This window comes from Sorex araneus, chromosome 1, assembly GCF_027595985.1.
Source record: "Sorex araneus isolate mSorAra2 chromosome 1, mSorAra2.pri, whole genome shotgun sequence".
Taxonomy (NCBI): Eukaryota; Metazoa; Chordata; class Mammalia; order Eulipotyphla; family Soricidae; genus Sorex; species Sorex araneus.
Genome location: NC_073302.1, coordinates 113,467,106 through 113,488,022, shown reverse-complemented (window position 1 = coordinate 113,488,022; position 20,917 = coordinate 113,467,106). Strand labels below are relative to the sequence as shown.

At 38.1% G+C, this 20,917-nt stretch overlaps 1 protein-coding gene across 5 annotated transcripts in view; it reads right to left on the bottom strand.

Moving 5' to 3' along the window:
• LOC129400849 (uncharacterized) overlaps positions 1-20,917 on the bottom strand; it is a 128,365-nt gene that overhangs the window by 90,667 nt on the left and 16,781 nt on the right. The window contains exon 2 of one of the 5 annotated variants that reach the window (XR_008627942.1): positions 8,237-8,350. The exons of 2 other annotated variants lie outside the window; for them this stretch is intronic. Coding sequence is in view for 2 of the 3 variants with exons in the window: in XM_055123923.1 (XP_054979898.1) it covers positions 19,694-20,599 (906 nt within the window). In the remaining variant the exon portion in view is untranslated. Of the gene's footprint in view, positions 1-8,236; positions 8,351-16,160; positions 20,684-20,917 lie in introns of those variants that run through there. 2 more of the 5 variants (XM_055123923.1, XM_055123924.1) reach the window with 2 other exon arrangements.

Genomic DNA, 20,917 nt, shown 5'->3' with positions numbered 1-20,917 from the left:
CTCTATGCAATTGTAGATTATTTTCATTAACAGTGTCATATTCCATAACTATTGCTATTTATCTGTGAACTATTAATAGGTGTTTGATTAGTTTCATTTTCCTTGGGAATTATGAATAATGATGCCATGGATACTTTTGTTCAAAGTAGAGAGTGGATGTGTTTCTGGTGAGAGGGTTGTAAAGTAGATTGGTTTTATTACATTGTCTTTCTATTTAGTGCATAACCAGCAGCCTGGTAATCTAAGTTTTTGATTGTAAGACTGATGATGGGGGAATATTATTTTTCCATGAAAGGTATACTGTATTAAAAAGTTTGAACATATATGTACCTCTTTCTAATAGAGTGCTGTCTTTGTTAGAATATAATGTTGAAAACCCAGAACCAGCAACACGGCCTGGAGAAAGACCAAATTACAATAACTAAACTTAAAACATGCTGGCAGAGGAGACAGGCTGTGGAAGTTAGAGAGCCTGAGAACATTGGTGAAAGGAAGGTCCTATTGGTAGTCAAACGGTATTGGAATAATGTCTACCTAAGATCTGTTATGAACAAACTTGTAAATTATGGTGCCTTAATAAAAATATTATATATATTCACACATATATATGTATAAGTATTAATACACCCTAGCATTAATAACTGGAGCGATAGCACAGCAGTTGGGCGTTCGCCTTTCATGCGGCCAATCCGAGTTTGATTCCTCCGCCCTTCTCCGAGAGCCTGGCAAGCTACTGAGCGTATCGAGCCCGCATGGTAGAGCCTGGCAAGCTATCCGTGCGTATTGGATATGCCAAAAACAATAACAATAAGTCTCTCAATGAGAGACATTACTGGTGCCCACTTGAACAAGTCGATGAGCAATGGGATGACAATGACAGTTTGATTAATACACCCAGCTAAGCAATAAAAGCAGGTAACCATATATATATATATATATATATATATATGTATATATATATTTGTCTATTTAACTTTTATTATTCAGTTGGTCCTTGACATTTAAAGCCTTCTGCTTCGTTCTTCTTTAAGACTGTGTTAACTATTTTTTTGTCTTTTAAATTAGCATAAAAGTTTATGAATCAGATCTTCATATTGTGAGAATAAAATCAATTATTCTCAGTCTTTCCATTTTGTAAAACAAGCTTAGAGGCTGAGAAACAAGAGTTCAGATCCATGCCTTGCATGCACTTGACCCTGCCTGGTTTGGTCTCCGTAACCATGGTGACCATAAGTCTAGTTGGATACAGCCCTGGGGATCCACCGGCACCCCTTGATGGCTCATGTATTCCTCAGCACCAGAGCTCAGTACCCATGTAAAATCCATCCTAGACTCTCACATTGAACCTCTGTCCCTGTGGGCTTAGGACCACTGTCAGGGGTCTCTGAGTCTTTGCAGTACTGCTGGGACAAATAGCCCCCCAAATAAAACACATACAAAGTGAAAGAAAGCCAATATTCTCGCTGTGATTTCCCTTAAGCACTTGTTTATCATCATCTCATACATGTTTGTATAAATAGCTTCATTGCCATTTACTTAATTTTTTTTTAATTTTTAGCACATTTAGAAATGTGTATTAGAACATAGGCACAGTGCCAGTGGCCATTACCGATTCTAATTTTAGCGTTTCAAGTCTTTTATATTGTACAGGATGTACAAACATCCAGTCTGGGAAGAGTAACTATATTAAAACTACTTTCACAATCTTCTGACCTTTTTTTTGGTTTTCATTCCTAAGTGGGGACTCAGTTAGTACAAGGGACTCTTCATTCTCATCCAAATATATATATATATATATGCAGATGTATATATGCATATATATATATTTGGTGAGAATTTTTTGAAATCATGATAAGAATCCAACTCTACCTGGTTTGGTTTGTTTGCTCTAGAAGGTCATTTCTGAGACTTTTGCAAGCGGCCACAAAGTTGGCCTTAAGCTATTGAATGTGACCCTGTGCTGACCTTTAGCATTTCTAAGCCATAGCTCCATTTCTCACCACAAACCTTGACAGAATCCAGTAAAAATTTTACAAGGGAGACAGTAAAGAGCTTGCAGTAAGTCCCAACACAAAGCATGTGTTTTGTTCTCTACACAATGACTACAGGACATTGCATCATTCCCTTTTGCATAGGCTTGTTCTCTGTGTTCCAGACACCGGAAATTAGCATTGGAAAGCCAGGCTGAATCTAGGCAAGCACTGCCGTTTCTATTTGTCCTCCATCCCTGACAACACTTAATAGAAACCACCATGGTTTCTCTCTCAGTTTGCTGCTTTGTTCAGCCCAAATGTTAGTTTTGATTCAGTTTTGAGCAATGTTTCTGGTTTAGAAAAAAATGTAACCAATCATAGTGCATTAAACTTAGATAAATTATTTTGCATAGTTTTAGGTGAACTGTCTTCTTTATGGAGACAGACTGCTAGCATCACAAAACACACGGTTGAATTATGTTGGCGATATTAGGATTCATTTATATGTATATGTTTATGCTTCTGTCATTTGACTTACAGTTTTAGCTTTTGTCAGTCATGTTGTCATAAAAGTTTGTGAAAGTTATTTGTTTGAAAACCTGGGTTTATGTATATGTATGCATACATTAGACTTTATGTATGTGTATGTATAGATATGCACACATATATAAAAAGATATTTCTAGTTTACACAATAAAATATCAGTTTTAACTACTGCATCTGACATTTCATATGAGAATTGTGTTTTGAGATATTTTTTATTAAGTTGGAGCACACAAATACACCATCAACCATTGCAAACAATGCAAGTAAGTTGTGTTATTATATTCAAGAGGTTGTACTGGAACACCAAAAGATTGCTTGGGACTTGATGGAGCTCTCACATGTATCTTATCATCCTTAACATATAAGCACCCTACTCATTTGGAAATTAGAGCTCAGACTTGCCTCACAGACCCAGTTTCTGCCTAACAATCTAGTTTTCTCTTTGTACACTTAAGCGTTCTATATTTTAAATTTAGATGAAATCATATAATAACTGATCTTTTATGGTTGGTTTCCCTCAACTCGCAGAAGATTTTCAAATTTTAACTTTCTAGGACTAAGCATTCACACATGGCTACTTTGTGAATACTAATTCCAGGAAATACTGCATGTCATATTTTGCTTATCCATTCTCCTTCTGCTGGTCTTTTAAGTTGGTTCTATTAACAAAGTTAATTTTTATATCAGGATCCATAATAAAAATATTTAAAGACATTAGCTTATTTCATATATATCTAAGACTGTCAGTGTGCACTTAAAGGAAACACATCGTTATCAAAGAAACTTAGTACTGACCACAACCCTCTAGTTCAGCATTAACTATTTTATCTGGACTTAGAAAATAGAACCTGTGAGGTTTATAAAAAAAAACTCAATTTCCTCTTATCAGTTCTTATGAACATTTACACTATTGACCCAAATCTTTGAAGAAAATAACTTTATTTTTTTATGAAGGAAGTATACTTCCCAGGGGTCACTCCTAGCCATGGTTTAGGGATCACGTGTCATGCTGGTGATCAAACCAGACTTGGCTGCACAGGAGCCACATGCTTAACCCTTTACTATCTCTCCAGCAATCAAATTTCAAGCTTAAATTTCAAGGATGCCAACTCTAGATATTAGATTATTTTTCTCCTCAGTGCTTTGTTTTGTTTATATTTTGTCAATTCCTTGCTTGCTCTGGGATCAAGCTGAGTGTTTCATAACACTCATAAAACAGTGGTACTTATTATGTGAGATCTATGAATTCTGTTTGTTTAGAAAACTGATTTACTACAATGGGTAGGGTGTTTGCCTTGCATGCGGCAGACCCAGGTTCAATTCCTCTGTCTCTCTCTGAGAGCCCGGCAAGCTACCAAGAATATAACACCCACTTGACAGAGTCTGGCAAATTACCCGTGGTGTGTTCGATATGCTAAAAACAGTAACAACAAGTCTCACAATGGAGACGTTACTGGTGCCCACTGCTCAAGCAAATCGGTGAACAATGGGACAACAGCGCTAATAAAGATTCAACAGTGATTTATTTGCATATTGATATTTATTGATATTTAAAGCAAAATAATTCATTGAAAGACTCAGAGAGAGAAATAAGGAAGGTAAAGAAAGAGAGAGAGAGAGACAGAGACAGAGAGACAGATATGGCGAGAGAGAGACAGACAGAGAGAAACAGAGAGAGACAGAGAGAGATTCATGCTCAAGAAAGAGCAAGGCTTTCTCTGGAGTATAAAAAACAACAAATTGTAGCAGAATATAGCTTTGGGGAGGCTTTATACAGTGTTTGTGGTAGGGAGTATTCTGTAAAGTACCTGCTTTTTTTTTTTTTACCTGAGTGTTGTAATAAGGATAGTTTTAGGCTCTTAATGGTCTTTTCATTTTCTTGCCATAACCTTTGGATTCTTCCTTAGCCTTTCCTCTACTGATGGGCTTGTATCCTTCCCACCATGGGGTATTTCAACTTCTGGGTAATGCCTCAACTTCTCCATCTCTAAGGAAGCTTGTCAGGATTTGCATACAAAGGGATGTGTTTTTCATTCCCTTGGACTACTTCAAGTCTGGGCAATTACTGTCTAAGTTTCTTTATTTCCCTGAATCTCATTAAGTAGGAGCCCTTATCTATCTGTCTGCAACATTTACATCTTAGAGATTTAACCCCTGCTTAAATTCTTAAGGGGTGCATATGCAAAGGTCCCTCTATTGTAATGTCTTTATGCTGACAATTGGCTACAGACACTACCTATGTAAGAGAATAAAATCTCAGACTAATTTAGTACTAATGGGACCCAGGAAAATTTATTGGGTTTCAGGGTGGGCAGTGTGAAAAAAAAAAATGAGAGGAATTAAACAACTTTTTAAAACATGAGGCCCTGGAGAATAGCTTTCCCTGACCCAAGGATGCAGAATGTTTAAGGAAATAAGAAAATAATGACCACAGAACTGACTGTGTTCCTTTCTTTTGCATTCTGATGAATCTTCTGTAAAATAAATTGAATTGTAAGGAATCTGATTTTGTTTACTACATAAAAAGATATGTTCAATGGTAATAGACTTAACTTCTAGGTTAGTATTGGGCTTTTTTTCTCCTTCCTTCCTTCCTTCCTTCCTTCCTTCCTTCCTTCCTTCCTTCCTTCCTTCCTTCCTTCCTTCCTTCCTTCCTTCCTTCCTTCCTTCCTTCCTTCCCTCCCTCCTTCCCTCCCTCCTTCCCTCCCTCCTTCCCTCTCTTCCCTCCCTCCTTCCCTCCCTCCTTCCCTCTCTTCCCTCCCTCCTTTCTTTCTTTCTTTCTTTCTTTCTTTCTTTCTTTCTTTCTTTCTTTCTTTCTTTCTTTCTTTCTTTCTTTCTTTCTTTCTTCCTTCCTTCCTTCCTTCCTTCCTTCCTTCCTTCCTTCCTTCCTTCCTTCCTTCCTTCCTTTCTTTCTTCCTTTCTTTCTTTCTTTCTTTCTTTCTTTCTTTCTTTCTTTCTTTCTTTCTTTCTTTCTTTCTTTCTTTCTTTCTTTCTTTCTTTCTTTCTTTCTTTCTTTCTTTCTTTCTTTCTTTCTTTCTTTCTTTCTTTCTCTCTCTCTTTTTTAACTTTTTCTCATTTAGCCCTCACCTGGCTGTGCTCAGAACTTACCTTTGCCTTGTGTTCAGGGTGCACTGTGCGTGGAGCCTGGGGATCATATAGGTGGTGCTAGGAATTGAACCCCGTCAGCCACATGCAGAGGAAAGGCCCTACCACTGTACCATCACTTGAAGACAAGGTCTAAGGTTTCCATAAGAAAAGTCTCAAGTCCCAAGTGGGTTCACACAATAGTCGGATTCACTGTATGTCAGAGTTTGGTTACTGGGTGACATAGATAAAGCTGATTTCATCCTGAAGAGTTGAACCCACCTAGAAGTTCCATTAAGTTTTCCAGCAGTGACAGTGCTTAGGATAACCTCTTGAAGTCTCTTGCATCTAGACAGTGTTTCACCTAGGAAAGGTGAAACCTAGGAAAAATAGTTTTTTTTTTCCCTAGGACCTAGGAAAAATAAATAACATATATGATAGAGTGAGATGCCAGGTAGACTAGTTCATTTAATCGACCTCTCCAAATCTGTCTGGAGAAATCCGTTTACAGTCAGAAATAGATAATGGACTGGCTGGGGGTGGGAGACAGCAGTTGATCAAGAGAACCCCCAGGGGAGAGATCAATAATATAGAAGTGAAGACACTTTATTTGCACACAGTCAGTACCCGCAAATGGTCCACTGAGTGCAAAGCCAGGAGTAAGTCCAGCACTGCTCTGTGAGTCCCCAGAAAGAAGCCAACAAAGAAGTTCCCAGGCAGGTGCTGTCTCGCCCTCTCTTCACCCACGAGAGGAGAGAGAGCAGGATCACAATGCTAAGACAGATGGCAGGGGAAGCAGGGATCTTGTACAGGGCCATGTGGCCTTGCCAGAGATAAAGGAAAGTCTCTCTGAGAAGGAACTCCTGGACCACAGTCTCAAAGCGGTCCAGTGACAAGATCTGGGCAAGCATTCTCTGAACAGAAAACATCAGAGGGACAGACTGACCATCATACAGTGGAGGCGAGCAGATGCCAAGGCATGGGACTTCACACATAGTCAACTGGACCAGGCATAAAGGGATAAGATGAAGGATGTCATAAAGCGGGAAATGGAGAGGCCGGACATTGGATAGAGACCGCGACCCATCTACTAGAGCTGTGCAATAAACACTTCTAGACTCTGAATTCTACATACATATCTTTCATAGAACTCTCAGTAAGCCATGAACACAGTAAAAATTCACTATTGTGATAACATTAGAAGCACACACACACGCATATATATACATTATATATATTATATTTGTGTATGTTACACATATACCATATCTATGTATATGCATTTTGATAAAAACAAGACAGTAGAGAAAATATTATATGTGCTAAACCCCACATCTCTAAACAAAAAAAAAAGTCTTAATAAAACTTTCAGTATTTCCAAAATTAACATCCCAAGTCAGTCAGTAGTCTCTGATCAGTGCTAGTTATTTAATCTTCTTGTTATACCTATGCAGAAGGTAATTTTGCAATAACCCTCTTATCTTTGGTGCATAACTTCCTTGCTTTTGTTTTCTGCTGCTTGTCAGTTTTTGAATTTTTTACAACTTCTCAGAGCACCTTTTTTTTCTGCTAGACCATAGACTACTTTATTAAAGTTGGGTTTTGTCCAAATAAGCTATTAAAATTCATATTAGAACTTTTAATTGAATTTTTATTTCAATTTTTAATTAAATTCATATTAGATACTTCAAGTTATCATTTAACAACACATACAAGTTTTCTGTCTATATGGATTGACCGTTAGAATATTTTATCAGTATTTAGCAGATTCGTAAAATATCTATAAATATGCCTGTTTTTATTTTCTACCTGGACCGTCTAAAGTTCTGTTATTCGTGAAAATTTTAGGGTCTTCTGAGTTTTCTTTCTGTTGGGCTCTTCCCTGCATTGACTAAGTGTAGTTTTCTAAATTCCTTACACATTCGATGCTCTCCATGCCTTAATTCTAAAGAATCTGTCTTAGCTTTTTCCAAGTGGGCTTTGAGCATATATATCATCTGCCTCAATTATAATCTTCGCCCTAGGCAGTCATGGATTATTCCTTCGCCTTTCATTTTGTTTGAAGAATAACCTGTGCATAGCTGCTTTTCTTCCCTGGGAGACCTCCCAGATCTGTGAAACAAATGTAAGCTGAGGTCCTTCAGGCAGCTCCTAAACTGGTCAGACAGATTCAATTCTTACAGAACAAAGTAGCTCTGGTCCCTCGGAAACCAAGACCAGGATATCACAGTCTAGACAGACCACTGTCTGCAGAAAAAAAGGCTGAGAAATTGATGCGCTTGATGGGAGCAATAAAAAGTAAAATGCTGCTAAACTTTCCCAGGATTTTTAAATCAACTACTCATTTAAGTGCTCAATTGGTTATTGGAAAACTGTTTTCCAAAGTTTTAACCCAGTGTTTCATTTCACTTTATATTGACACATTTTCAAAATGTATTCACTCATGTTTTTGGAGGTGGCGTAATCTGCAGAGAGATAAACTTTTTGAAATAAACGAATCTGCTATTATCATGGATTCTTGAAATGGTTGCTGCAATTTAAATTTGTTTTTATTTCATATTCAAACAAATTGTATTTTCAGGAGAGGTTCCACTTACTTCTCTTGAGACACTGTGCAGAGCAGATACACAAAATTGTTCTTGCTGTTATTTTGTTTTGGTTCAGGGTCACACGTGGTTGTCCCCTGGGATTCCTCATGTCTCTGCATTCGGGGGCTCACTCCAAGCAGGCTCAGAGCCAAGGACTACCTGTGGTGCGACAGATCTGTATGTGAGATCTGCAAATGCCTTACTATACACCTTGTTGGGTTATCTCCATGCACTGAGAATGGAATTCTTTGGGTCTCTTGATTTTTAGGAATTCTCTTACATAGCTGAAATCAGTTCATTGAGCTAGATCGCTGATTCCTCTGTAATCATTTCTTAATACACAGGAACTTTGTAAAAAGATCAAATAGCACAGACTAAAATAATGTGGGAAATATATTTGAAAATTAACACACATATGTATATTATGTGTGTATATATATTATACATATTATATATAATATATATAATATGAAAGAATTATATGAAAATGAAAGAATCCGAGTGATAGTACAGCAGGTACAGCACTGGACTTGCAGGTAGCATGCCCAGGTTCTATCCCCAACAGCAAATATGGTGCCTTGAACCTGGCCAAGAGTAATCAGTGAGCACTGAGCCAGTAGTAAACTTTTGATACTGCCAGCTGTAGCTTTGGAATAAAAAAAAAAGAAAAGCTAATAGGATGATAAGAGATATGAAAAATGCTCTCTTACCAAATTTGTTTTGAAGTTGTCCCTTGCAGGATGCTATTCTTAGTTGTCCTACTTATTGTTTCAAATTTTAGAAAACTGGGACATGAGTAGGTTTGCTTTTCTTCCATCTTTAGCAAATACATTTCATTCTATTTGAACACTAAGTACCTGACGGAAATTTTAATGTCAAAACTATAGTTGCTGAAAAAGGGATGTATAGCTGTATAGCCACTTCTTTCCCTCATGGGGGAAAGGATTGAATTTGATCTGCTGTGTCTAGGAAAAATACAGAAATAAAGATGCAAAATGTAGTACTTAAATACAGTGGATTTTTTCAAAAATAAAATAAATTCCATGTTCATTTTGATATTTCTATTATCAGAGATATATTTCAATTATAAAATAATAGTACATTTATACTAAACCTGAAATATAGGGTAGTTTATTATCTGGAATTGGATATTATGTTTCTTCTCAGGTTTTATTTCTTGATATGAATATTTGCTATGATGAATATTTGAACAACTAAGTTGTCTACTATTTAAGAACACAGAAAGTAAAGAAACTGCCTCGTTATATTGCCACACACAAAAATATTACCTATCCATTTTTAATGAAAAGGCACATACACAGAATTTCTTGCTTAAAACAATTATTTGGAAAAATAAATAAATATTATATTAATATTGTATTTAATTGCTCAGCTTCTTTACATGAAGTACAAATGGAAACCTAATTTTTTTAGCAAAAATCATGAATTATCATAGAAGTGCAGTACTTAAAATCCAGCATTAATTTTATGTTTTAATATCTGATGTGGAAATGTATATTGTCAACTCTCTCATCTTACAGATTGTTTCTTCGTCACTGAAATGTATATGCACAACAGTAAACAGAAATTAACTGTCATTGGAATTTTATGGGAGAGAAAATTAATTTTGTCTAGTGTTGCTTTAAAGACACTTCATCAGCTTCATTAGCCCTCAAATAGCAATCAAATTAAAAACTGAAATCCTCTTTAACTTTTGAATTTGGAATACTAAAAATGTTGAGATCTTGCCTTTGAAACAAATCCCTCGGTTGGCACCAGCATATAAATCTGGAGAAAGGTGTCTTCATAATCTATTTGAAATAATATGTGAATATATTTTTTAAATTAACTAAAATATTAAAACATGGCATTCAAATTCCTTCATTATTGAATTGCAATAGTTTCTGTTCTTCCCAAATAATCTAGACCTTGAAGACTGTTTGGATATTATTTGATTTAATTTATCAGTGAAACCATATGCGATACCCTTATGTTTTTGTTGTGAGACATTATTTTCTTACAAAACAAGTCATTTTTATTTGGTCAAAGATATAAAATTTTAACTTCTTTCCTTGATGTAACTTTTATGACTTTTTATTTCTTCTAAAGCAAGGTTTTAATTTCTGTGCTTAAAAAATAATATTTAATGTTTCAGTGAATTGAAACAGAAAAAGTGCTGCACTTTCTTTAGCGTTCTTCTTCGACGTAGACCTAAATATGAAAGGAGAGAATGATTCCTCCCAAAAGGCAAAGATTTTGTCAGTATTCTAATGGAATGCAAACCAATAAAAGAATATATGCAGAATTATGATTATAGATAGAAGGAGTTGCTAATGGCCTAGCAAAATTCTCAATTGCCTGGAAACAAACACACACACACACACACACACACACACACCATTCCTCACACAATAAACATACAATGAAGAATAAAATCAAAGAAACAACTATATGCCTCCCTACACAGCAACAATATATGTGCCATAGGCTGTAAGAGAATGTGCATATAATAGGACCCTTCTAAGAATTGATAATACTCTTCAAAAAAGAAACACACCCTTGACAATGCACTAAACAACTGTAAAATGGCATAAAAAGTGACCGATTGATTTCTGTAGCAAATTATGGATCAGGAGAGTGGAACCCTTGAATTTTATACCAATGAAATCTTTTGTAATTTTCTTTTGATGTGAAAAACCTGAATCCTAGAGGAAGAATATTTACCATCTATTACAGAAAACAAGTGGAATTGAAGAGAGCAAAGTTGGACTGCCATGACTACTCTGATTTGTCACCAGAATGTCCCATTCTACTTCGAAGCTCTTATTTATCTAACAACAGAGTGACTCATTTTTCTGTCTCATCTTATTAGACTATTCAGAATAAAAGAGAACAGTTAATAACAGAAATACTTTTTCCCCATCAAATCTCTGAAGAGCTAAGCAAAAACAGTCCATAGGGCTGGCCAAAGTCTCCATTGAGAGTCTGTCACAGTTAAAATCCACCCTGTTTCCAGTCTTCCAGGGGCCATGCCTTTACAGGTGTTAATCCTGAGTACTCAACTGTACGAAATTCTCATAAGGAATCTCCCATTTCCAGGTCAATTTTCTGGGAAATTTGATCTACATAAAGACAACATCAATCTTCTCCCAGAAAAACAAAATTTGATAAAAGCATAACATTCTTCTTAACAACTAAAGAGGTAATAACCATTGCCTGTTTATCTCTGCTACTGTAGAAGTTGGGATGTTGGCTTATTCGGGACTGGAAGCTTAGCACAGCGGCTGAGGTGCTGGACTTGCACAGCTCAAAGCTGGCTTCAAAACGCTGTGCTGCATCTGGTCTACCAGCACTGCCTGGGGTTATCGGATGCATCAGCACAGAGCCAGGTCTAAGGTCTGAACTTAGCCAGGTGTGGCCCCAATCTAATGATAAGTTAACAATATTATAATTTGTATATTAGAATATCATAAATTCAATCCAAAAAGAGGATCATTATGGCTTTGATTCTGTCATCTCTCAACTGGCTTCTAAAGCAAACAATGGTGCTACTTGCACATAATGGAGGAAGTTAAGTAGAAAATGTTGTTTATAATTTTCATTTTCAGTAATTTATATAATTTATAATTTTCAGTAATTAAAAAAGAAAAGAGTTAAGAGTTCACTCTTTTTGCCTTGGGAAATTGGCAATGTTTTGTAAGTACCTAAGGATCAAAAGAAATGGAAAATAATAAAAGAGATAGACTCTTGGAAATAAGAGCTTGTAAAAATTTAAAAATGTCAAAATAACTTATTGATATTTTAAATTTTTTAAATAGCAACCTGATGACTACATGTTGTGGCTTTTCTATCTATCTAATCCCTTTATTAATCTAACTCTGCTAAAAGATAAAATCTTAAACTTCATTCCGTTCATGTTTTGTTTTTTAAAAAATATTCTCTAAGCTCATTTTTGGAAGCAACCATAGTGACATGTTAATAAATATACCATAACCTATAATTAAATGATAAATATTATTATTCATCAAAATTCAAAGTTCCAAAAGTCACTGCCCATGTATGATTTACAACTAGGGTTCTTCTTAACTGGAATGTTTTCAGATAGTGCTTAACAAATACATATCTAATATCAACAATGTACTTAACAAAGTCAGTAATACTGAAATGTAAAGCATTCATCTGGCTGTGAGTAATGAACAAAATCTACAGCTATGAAGGAGGAAATGCAACTCATGTCATCCTGGTGGACAAAACATTCAGATAATTAGGATAGGATTATGGAGACTTGAGATAATTAGGACAGAACTGGCAACGCAAGAGACCAAGCCTGAACTTCAAGTCCCCTGGTGGCCAAACACAGATTGGATAGCTGCTGGCCAGCATCCAGGAGATCTGAGTTAGCCAGCTGGATCTTTAGCCAGCAATATTGAGTGGTTACTCCATTTCCCCAAGAACAGAGGACAGAAAAAGGTTAGAAAGTCTTATCTTTTCAACTGAAATTCACATGAAAGTTTTCCCAGTGGACTTTACCTTTCTCTAGATGTTAAACCTGAGGGCAGGCAGATGGTGACCTTGTTAAATAGCTTGCATCAGGAAATAGATTCTTTTATAGAAAGCACAGAATGAAATTTTAAAGATTTAGAGAGATGTCTAGAATTTAAACAACTGCATAATTTAGACATATTTTGTGCCAAATATTTTTGAAAAAAAATTAGAAAGACTTACTGAAAATGAAATCGTTCTGATAAGATAACATTTGGATAGAAAAAGCTAAGTTACTAGGTGTGTTGATGTAAGTTTTTCTTTCGTTATGTTAGTATGATCAGAGAAAAGTTCTGGTGTGATTTAATAATTAGTAAAACATGCAATGCCCATTCATTCATTACATTTTTGATGCATTCATTTCAAAATAGTTCAAGGTTTGTGCCACCTCTAATGGGGCCATATGATGTGGGGAGAGGGGTCGGGTGACAAAGGTGAAAAGCACTTAAACAAGGTGCTCAGAATAAACCCTTCTGGACTTGTTTTCTTATTCTGGCTTTCCTGTCCTACAGATTGGCCTCTCAGTCTCATATATTGGTCCTCTTTTCACTCTATTTACTTGTGTGGCTCCCTTGATATATTCTGGGGACCTACGGGTAGTAATAGGGTCCCCTGTTTGGATAATGCTGCTCTATAGTATGGACAATACTTAGCAAATATCCTTTCATAACGCAAATATGTAGCATTACACGTTGCATATTACATATTCCCAAGTTCTTATACTCAGTTTTGACATATAGGTAGGTAGTTGACAAGAATTATGCAAGAAGTGGGGTAAGGCAGCTCTGTTGGGCTTGTGACTATTTCTGGAGATGAATTCTTCTGAGAGCTGTGAGTTACCAATGTTATTCATAAGCAGTTCCAATAATTCACATTTATGCACACCTATAATCAATTTTAATGTCTTGATGTTATTTAAATAAAAAATGATTAGACTTCATTTAACCACACATATATGCATGTATATACATATAAACACACACATACACATATATATATAGTGTGAAACTGCACTAAGTATTTGTGATTAAAATTTTGGGATTTCTTTTTATTTTACTATTAGCTATGAAACTTTATTAAATCATGGTAAAAATAATGATGATTTATGTTTGCAATTTTTAATAATAAAAAAGTGAATTATGAAACGTTTAAATATAGTGTTTTATGTCCCTACTATTTGAACTTTGTAGATATATTGATTTTCTGACAAATCTAAATTCTTTATAGCTAATGCTAATAAGAGTAGTACAGTATGGAGTTAGAAATTTGATAAAATTTATTAAACAATATTAATAATAAATTTAATATTCTTAATAATATTACTGTGCAAACATCTTCAGGATGTTTGGGGGGAGTTATAATTGGTAGAAAATTGTAATAATTGAGGGATAATATTGAATTTAAAATATCTGCTTTGAGTGCTTGTGTATGATGTCATAGTGCAAATATTTTTATGTATGTCAATGTGTGTATAAATTAGAGGGAAGCAGAAAAGTGCTTTGCTATGGAGGTGAGAAGTAACAGACTCAAATATAAAAAGAAGATCACAGAGCATAATGGAAATATGATTTGGAAATGCATATTGAAGTATAATAACATAGTTCATGAAAATACATACTCAATGGTACAGAAGAAAATTAGGGGAAAAATTGCAATCTGCAGTTTTTGTATGTGCTTTACTTCCAATATATTTTAACATCTTTTCTGATATGAAGATAACTGAAAAATGCATTTTCACCCAATATTTGACTGTAATTCCTGGAAAGTTTATGTAACAAAAATAATACTCATGGGTATATTACTGTTCAGCGCCAAGACCACTAATCATTTGCTTTACCGGATAAAACTGCATGGGTGGTCTTGACAGCTATCCTGAGGCTGCTAAAATCTCAGGACTGGGACAAATGGAGCCATTACTGGCACACACTGGAGTAAATTGATGAACAACGGGATGACAGTGATAAAGTGACAATGATATTACTGTCCATGATCATAGGCCCTTGCTTAATATCAGTTGATTTAAAAAATGTTAATGATTACCCAGTTAATATCAAATGGCTCATTTAGAGAACCTCTAAGCATGAAAAAAGCATGGAATTAATTCTCATATTACCAAATCTGAGGGTGGGTTGGGGAAAACAATAAATAATGCAGGAGTACACTTAAATATGTAGGGATAAAGTACCATGATATATGTAATTTACATTTGAATGGTTTTAAAGAAAATCATCATGATGGCATCCATGAAAAGATTCAAAAATATAAACAGTTAACACTCATATATGAAGGGGGTAAGAGTCCACATTCCAAAGATATACAATATATACATATATTATTATAAAATAGTATATATATTATAAAATACACAATTGTAAAAAATGAAAAAAAAACACAAAAGAGAAGAGCATCTTATTTGTGCCTAAATTTCTACACCCTTGAACAATTAAAACAGCATGGTACTGGAACAAAGGCAGAGCTAAAGACCAATGGAACAAGGTGGAATATCCCTACACACAACCTCAAATGTATGATCATCTAATCTTTGATAAGGGAGCAAGAGATGTGAAGTGGAGCAAGGAAAGCCTCTTTAACAAATGGTGCTGGCACAACTGGACAACCACATGTAAAAGAATGGGCTTAGACCTCGACCTGACACCATGCACAAAAGTCAGATCAAAATGAATTAAAGACCTCAACATTAGACCACAAACCATAAGGTACATTGAAGACAATGTCAGCAAAACCCTCCACAATATTGAAGATAAAGGTATCTTCAAAGATGACATGGAACTAAGCAATCTAGTAGAAACAGAGATCAACAAATGGGACTACATTAAACTAAAAAGCTTCTGCACTGCAAAAGATACAGTGACCAAAATACAAAGACTATCTACAGAATGGGAAAGGATATTTACACAATACCCATCAGATAAGGGGTTGATATCAAGGGTATATAAAGCACTGGTTGAACTCTACAAGAAGAAAACATCCAACCCCATCAAAAAATGGGGCGGAGAAATGAACAGAAACTTTCCCAAGGAAGAGATATGAATGGCCAAAAGGCACATGAAAAAGTGCTCTACATCACTAATCATCAGAGAAATGTAGATCAAAACAACCATGAGATACCACCTCACACCACAGAAACTAGCACATCCAAAAGAACAAAAGCAACCACTGTTGGGGAGGATGTGGGGAAAAAGGGACCCTTCTACACTGCTGGTTGGAATGCCGACTGGTTCAGCCCTTTTGGAAAACAATATGGACGATTCTCAAAAAACTAGAGGTTGAGCTCCCATTTGACCCAGCAATACCACTGCTGGGAATATATCCCAGAGGAGCAAAAAACTATAGTCGAAATTGTTCGTGGCCCGCGTCGCGATTTTCCTTCGCCAGCAAAGAGTGAGACGACACGGGTTGAGGATCCTTCTGTAGCAGTTTTATTCACTTAACTTCATGAGGAGAAAGAACAACAACCTGGGTAATGGCAATCCTTATATAGCCTGGTTGCCCCGCCTCTAAGGTGGTGCTCATCTTCTATTGGCTCTCGCCCATCACCCCATAGGGTGGCGCTCATTCTATTGGCTCTCGCCAATCACCCCATAGGGTGGCGCTCATTCTATTGGCTCTCGCCAATCACCCCATATGAGGTGGCGCTCTATTGGCTCTCGCCACGCATGCGCAATGCGGTCGTTGCGCATGCGCAATGTGGTCGTTGCGCATGCGCAATGTGTTTGTCGCGCATGCGCAATGTGTTTGTCGCGCATGCGCGATCATGCGCATGCGCACATGCGCAATGTGCTCTGGCTCCCTACATCTCCCCCTTATGTCTTTGTTTATGGAGCCATCCTGTTGGTAGAAAGGGGTGGCGGTCACCACTGCCTGTATTACAAGGGACTGAGGAGGCCTCCGCACGTCCCCTTCAGGTCGCACCAAGGCTCCACCTGTCCCGCCGTCCTCACTTCCAGGCAGGGCAAAATCCGACGGCGGCCCTATGCAAGTGGCTCGCCACCCTGAGTCGGGGGCCAACTCAATGCAGTGCTCTCCGGCCTGACACCCTTCTCAGGAAGAATACTCTGGAGCACCCGTACTCGTGCAATGAGCCCTTGTGGCTCTGAGCGTGCAAGGGCTGCTCCCAGAGCAGGAGCCATGAGCGCAAGAGGGGGATAGCGGGAGCCCAACGAGTCCGAGCCCCCGCCAGAGGATTGGGGCACCAGGCAGCAGTCAGCTATAACCCAGGTAAAAGCAAATAATCAAAACAACAATCAAAAAATACAACCATCAAAACAAAATCAGAAATGCAATCAACCAACATAGCATCAAGCGGTTTCCACGTAGGACATATGGGGCTTTGCAGTAAAATACCTCTTTCCTCCTAGGGTACATTCAGAATAGCTGGTATAACACATGGCATTCATCTGGTCTACCACTTGACAGTTTTGAGGACAGGGATCCCCCTTATTTATAAAAGTAGGCTTGGGCACGCACTGCCAAAACTGGGTCAGTCCGCCTCGAGCACTGGGCCGCGTGATGAGATATATAGTCAGAGTCCCACAGTCCACGGTTTTCGTGTAGCTCGTTGGGGTCACCGAAGATTGTCCTCCCTGACAGTTGCACGGGGTCCCATACAGCTGTTGTATGAGGTGTGTAGGGTCAGCCGGCCGGCCCAATCCGGCCTCCGTCGGTTGCACAGTCAGCAGCAGGATCATCATTGCAAACCCGCAGGGTCGGCACCGGACGACGAGCCGCATGTTCTCTGTAAGAAGAAAAGAGAGAATCCCTCTCAGGGGTTCCCCCTGGAGCATTCTGCGGACTCGGAAATCTTTAAAAACTCTCACTCCTTATGACCCTGAGCTAAGTAGCTTAAAAAAATTTTTTTTTTATTTTTTTGTTATCTCAAATCAAATAAAACACTGGTAGGACAAGTTTTGCAACCAATATTAGAACTCCAAAAAACTCATGTTTTAACTAAACCATTACTCTTCGAACCTGTTTTTACTACAATTATTTCAGCTCACATTCTAATAATCGAATGCAGATGTATAAGTACATTGACACAACAGCATAAGACCTTTAAACCATCAATTTTCATGAAACATGAGTAAATCTTCTTTGGCTTAAGTTCAACAGTTTTTGTACCTTAGTTCAAATCATGAGCTTTCTAACTTTATCAATTCCACAATACAAGCATGCTGTCAAACACAGAAAGAGCCCTTCGGGTATTTATATATATATATATATATATATATATATATATATACACATATATATATATATTTTTTTTTAACCAAACTTCGATAATAGCATAGAAAAAAAAATTTTTGACTATCAAATGTCTACGGAAACACAAGTAACTTTGTTTATTTTGAGGGTTTCTGTACCTTTGTTGTTTGAAAAACAGCTAAATTCCTCATTAAAATTAGCAGAGGCTTATAAGATAAACCTTGCACTCTGAATTCCCAATTCACTTTTAGATTTCTGGCTCTAGTTCTGTAGCTGTTTCTAGATAGTACAGATACTGGAATTCAAAAGAATTTCAATTGGTAATAACTATTAATGTTCTTCCAATAAAAAATTTAGACTAAAAATTTCAATTTCGTTGTAGGCGCCATATTCTAATTAGAAATCTTTGTTTAAACCTGGTCTAACAGGTTCCAAAATCACATAGATCCTTTAAATTGCTGAACTGCATATCACCCTGATCTCTCGAGATGATCCTGTTTTCCCCAGGCCTAATTTTTTTACCACTGATTTTCATTCTGGCTCCAGCACTCAAGTGTTCCACATAGAGAGACAGACAGACAGACAAACAGACAGACAATAAGTTCACTAAAAACACCACATGTACATGTGCACACATCTGCAGTTGATCTATTGATCTGACCCTTCAGAAATGGCAGGGAAAAAACTGATAGACTGAGAAAGGAAGGAACAAGTCCCCAGGGCAAAGTTAAGCCCTGTCGGCCGATTGGGAACATTGCTCCCTGTTTCTCTGCCTGACCAGCCAGTTTCCTGCTTATTAAAATTGGGTCAAGAAAGAGCGCTTTTGTTGATATAAGCCGGCAAAACAATCCATGACAAAGTTGTTGAAACCTAAGTTGTCAGATGTTACAATTTTAAGATCAAGACTACTTCTGAGGTGGATAGACCACCTTAGCGACACTCTTTTTCATTCCTGATATTATTAAACACTCAACCACATGATCTTGCATTTTCCTGACTTCTCTGCTGATAATAATAAGCATAACTAAGAGAAATATAATGAGACAAATATACACACACACTAAAGGCACTCGCACAAATCACACTCCTGCACTCATTCGGACCGGTCCTCTTTCATTCCGGTGCGCACCCCACGCACCACATTCACACAGAAATTCTTAAACCTGCCCTACGGGCGTCCATATTACCTTTGGTCTTGTCCCCCTGACAATGGGGTTGCTACAATGTACATCGGGCTCTTTCTAATAAGAAGCTAGCAATCTAGAGGCAAAAAGGGGGGGGGTGGCAATATAAAAGCTATCTGTATAAAGATTAAAGGGATGAGGGGTCGAGGCAAATAATTTGGACACGGCAGCAAGTTCAAAACCAAGGAAAAGCTGGGGAGGGTGCATACCCCAAAAAGTGATTCCAATGGAAGCGAGGGCTGGGGCCCAGCGCAGTTTGTGACAGGGAGAGAAAAGGCAAAACGCTTGCAATCCTCTGGGTGGAGGGGAATGGAGAAAAAGCAATTCTTAAGAATAAGGACAATCTTAGAGCTGCCGTGGGGAATAGCCGACGGGCAAGGGGTGCCAGGCTGGGTGGCGTCTATGGGGATCATAGTTTTATTTATTTCCCGGAGGTCATGGAGGAGCCTCCAGTTACCGGATTTCTTTTTTATCACAAAAATGGGGGTGGGGTGCCGGGCTGTTCCTGCACTAACAACTTGGCGGCCTGTAATTTTTCAATGGGAAGGGGGCCCTAGGTGTCAATTAGTAAAAGGCCCATTTGTGAGAGAATATCCCTGCCCCAGAGTTTGACAGGGAGCCCAGGCAGAACATAAGGGCATACAGTCCCGGATTTGCCCTCCTCGGTGCGCCAATCAAGTGGGGACAAACTTAACATAGGGTTTTGGGATTGGCCTGTACCCTGAAGGTGAGTCAGTGAGGGGGTGAGGGGCCACTCTTTTGGCCAGTCTTTTTTGGCAATGATCGTTACATCTGCACCAGTGTCAATCAAACCCGAAAGCACCTTCCCATTGATTTCATCCTTAATTATTTCTAACTTCTTGCCCCCACCGGGCAGTCCTTTTTCCTTATTTATTTCTAACTTCTTGCCCCCACCGGGCAGTCCTTTTTCCTTATTTATTTCTAACTTCTTGCCCCCACCGGGCAGTCCTTTTTCCTTATTTATTTCTAACTTCTTGCCCCCACCGGGCAGTCCTTTTTCCTTATTTATTTCTAACTTCTTGCCCCCACCGGGCAGTCCTTTTTCCTTATTGCTGGGTATTTTCATACGCGCGCCCAGCCCTCCTGATTGCTCGGTTTCTGACAAACTGTCTTGGACCTTTTCCAACACCTGCCGGCCTTCCCTGACCACTATGGAGCATGCCTCATCCTCCAAACAATTTTGAACCATCTTCCAAGTCGCCTCAGTGCCCATAGTAAAGACACAAGAGCAAAAGAGAAGGCAAATCCAAATAAGGAGGACAAAGAGTGCTCCCCACCACCAGGAAACGGGCATTCTTTTCTTACCAACGCTGGGCAGTGGTCCGCAGCACGCCTCTCTGAGCAATCGTCCTGCAGTTCTGAATCCTCCCTCCAAAAGGAGGGGTTCTTCCTCGCGGTGCAAGATGAAATTTCCCGGGTTTCGGCACCAGTTGTTCATAGCCCGCGTCGCGATTTCCCTTCGCCAGCAAAGAGTGAGACGACACGGGTTGAGGATCCTTCTGCAGCAGTTTTATTCACTTAACTTCATGAGGAGAAAGAACAACAACCTGGGTAATGGCAATCCTTATATAGCCTGGTTGCCCCGCCTCTAAGGTGGTGCTCATCTTCTATTGGCTCTCGCCCATCACCCCATAGGGTGGCACTCATTCTATTGGCTCTCGCCAATCACCCCATATGAGGTGGCTCTCTATTGGCTCTCGCCACGCATGCGCAATGCGGTTGTTGCGCATGCGCAATGTGGTTGTTGCGCATGCGC